The sequence below is a fragment of the Aulonocara sp. 'chitande type north' Nkhata Bay genome, linkage group LG3 (assembly GCF_057382095.1).
Source record: "Aulonocara sp. 'chitande type north' Nkhata Bay isolate Kocher_YH1m ecotype deep benthic linkage group LG3, A_spYH_male_GT1.1, whole genome shotgun sequence".
In the NCBI taxonomy this organism is placed as follows: Eukaryota; Metazoa; Chordata; class Actinopteri; order Cichliformes; family Cichlidae; genus Aulonocara; species Aulonocara sp. 'chitande type north' Nkhata Bay.
The window spans coordinates 70,759,226-70,761,956 of NC_141346.1; the positions used below are offsets into that span (position 1 = coordinate 70,759,226).

General features: G+C 44.5%; 1 protein-coding gene across 1 annotated transcript in view; it reads right to left on the reverse strand.

The window, feature by feature from the left end:
• Positions 1-885: 885 nt before the first annotated feature.
• Positions 886-2,731, reverse strand: part of LOC147336907 (protein NLRC3-like) — a 20,522-nt gene continuing 18,676 nt past the window's right edge. The window contains exon 6 of the mRNA XM_086286241.1: positions 886-2,647. Coding sequence (XP_086142367.1) covers positions 2,124-2,647 — 524 coding nt within the window. The 3' untranslated portion in view covers positions 886-2,123. The remainder of the gene's footprint in view (positions 2,648-2,731) is intronic.

The window sequence follows — 2,731 nt, forward strand, 5'->3', positions numbered from 1 at the left end:
TGCAGCCTCATTCTGACTGACAGGAAGTGTGTTATCCATGAGCTGCACTTCTGTGAGGAAGTTTCCTGCTGTGTTTCCTGTCTGTGGACAAACACGAGTGTTCCAGCTGAGGACTTGCTTCCTTCCACCTGTCCATACAGGACATCACGCTGTCTGCAGCTCTGTAAATGCAGCTCCAGGTCCTTCCACGTGCTGCTCTGTATTTGTGCAGTTTGTAGTGTGTCCTGGGAAACGTAGCACACATGGTGTTCTTCTGCTGTTTCCTCCTTTCACTGAGTGTGAAACACTGACGCTGTGCTGTTGTTCACAGAGGGGAGCTGATTCTAGCTGCAGCTGGACTCTGTCATCTAACTGAATGTGTTGGTGCTGATCACGGGGCTCTGAGGGGGGAGCAGCAGGAGGACTCTGGATGCTGACGTCAGTGTATCTGTGGAAGCTCCCACAGCGTGTCTGTCATTCAATATTGTGCTGTATATTGTATCTATGCAAAGATGAACAGACTGTGTGTTCACTGGTCTCTGTGCTGCAGCTCTGATGTCATCATCACTCCCTCCTCCACCCTCAGCAGTCCCAGCATGCTGCTGTGGTGCACCCCACCCTCACTCTACACCTGAGCCACAGACCACACCCTCCACCTCAATATACACCACAGTTTTCTCTGCTGTGGAAATGAGATCAGGAGGAAATCATCATTATTATTATTTAATAAACGCTCACATTAATGTGGGCTTATTTGTTTCATATTAGAAACATTAGTTGAGTGTTTTTAGTATAAAATGGTCAAAGTCCCTCTTTTTGCTCCTCCCCTCACCTGTGGATGGGCGGTGCTGTTACCGTGGTGACAGCTTGGATGTGTTTCAGTCCTGCCTGGTTATCACTGCAGGAATCTTTCACATTTATTACAGGTAATAACTCTGATTTTTCTGTGTATTATGAACCAAATGTATCCTGATACACACAGAGATGGATGAGCAGAGGTTTTTTTGCAGTTTATGTAGTTACTATGGACTTAATGCACACATATTATTAAAATTAGGGCTATAACAGTTGTATTGATGTATAGCAACTTGAAATGCTCCCACAAATGGCTCCACAGCATGTAAAAATATAACCAAAGCTCTGGCGGACTTGGTTCTGTGGTCAGTCTTAAAGGGTGAAGTTAAACTCTGTAATCTTCACTGTGTCACAGAGTTCAGTGAGTCCCGTTATTCACAGTATCAATCAGATCATCAGAGAACAGCTGATCAGCAATCAGTGGTGCCAACAGCGCCTCCTGTGGTGAGAGGATGCAATAATGCAATGTAGCATTTTTCCACTCAACACTTGCAGTCATGGAAACTGTCTGTTGGATCTGTGTGACGTTGCTTTCTTGGTTAGAGTTCCTCACAAATGTCCAGATGATTCTTCTAATGAGGCGTCGACCATGTTTGCAGCTCTTTGGAAGAAAACGTCGCCCTTTGCCATCCTTACTTTTCTTTGACTTCTTCAAATGCAGCTGAACTCCAGCTGGTATTTTCTTGGACTTTGCAGCTGTTTCTGGTCATCAGTTCATTCCTGCAAACCTCTGAAGCTGAACAACAATGATGCTGCATTGCTGGCTGATCCCAAAAGGTTGATTCTGTTCATCTGGACGTTTTCAGAAACGTTTGCTCACTGATCAGGTGACTTCTTCAGTCTCAGCTGACTGCAGCTTTACAAGCTTACAAACAGCACATTTGCACAATGACTGAAAGCAGCAGCACCTGATATATATGATACTAATATAATACATATACATATATAATCCATACTAATGATGAAGGAACTGAGCTCACAGTCCATTGTTCATTCAGTGAACTACTCAGTTTATTTTGGGCCTCAGAAATGCTCACTCTGTTTGTACATCACTGTCAGCAATAGACTCATTCTGCTGTGTGGACAGGAACACATGTGACATCACTTCCTGTTTGTTTGTGACTGAAGAAGTTTACAAGGAATCATTTAGAAGAGTTTCAAACATCAACTGATTGAATCCATGAATCTGAAAACGTGTTTGTGAGTGAAAGAGACAGACATGTACAGACTGAACTATCTGTTCAACAGTCAGAGTGTTTCTGTAACAGGAGACACTCTTTACACTCCACTCAGCACAGGGACACTGAGGAACCACGAGACAAGAACATAAACCCAGGATAAAGAGTTTGAGTGAATGTGGTGTTGAAGGTGTGGAGGTGGATCAGAGTGTCAGAGGAGACTCTGTAGAAGGACAGAGTGCCAGCAGGACAGTCCACATACACTGCTGCTCTGTGAGAGACAGAGGAGGAGGAGGAGGAGATGGATGTTTGTCTGTTATTGTGCCAGACATGACGAGGACCATCATCAGAGCAGCTCAGACTCCAGGACTGATCATTGAATCCAAACACACTGCGTCCTTTCCTTCTGATGCTTCTGTAACTCACTGATATAAGAACGTCTCCTCTCCACTCGACCTCCCAGTAACAGCGACCAGTCAGACCATTTCTACACAGCAGCTGTTCCCAACCATCAAATCTGTCTGGATGATCAGGATATGACTGAACCTCCTTCACACGTGTCACCTTCCTGTTGTTGTCAGACAGTTGGAGCTTTGTGTTCACTGTGTTTGTGTCGATTGTGAGTTGACAGGAATCTGATGGAGAGAACAAACACAATCCAGCTGCAGTTATTGATCCATCATCTGTTCATTGATTGACACTTTGATGATGACTCCTGA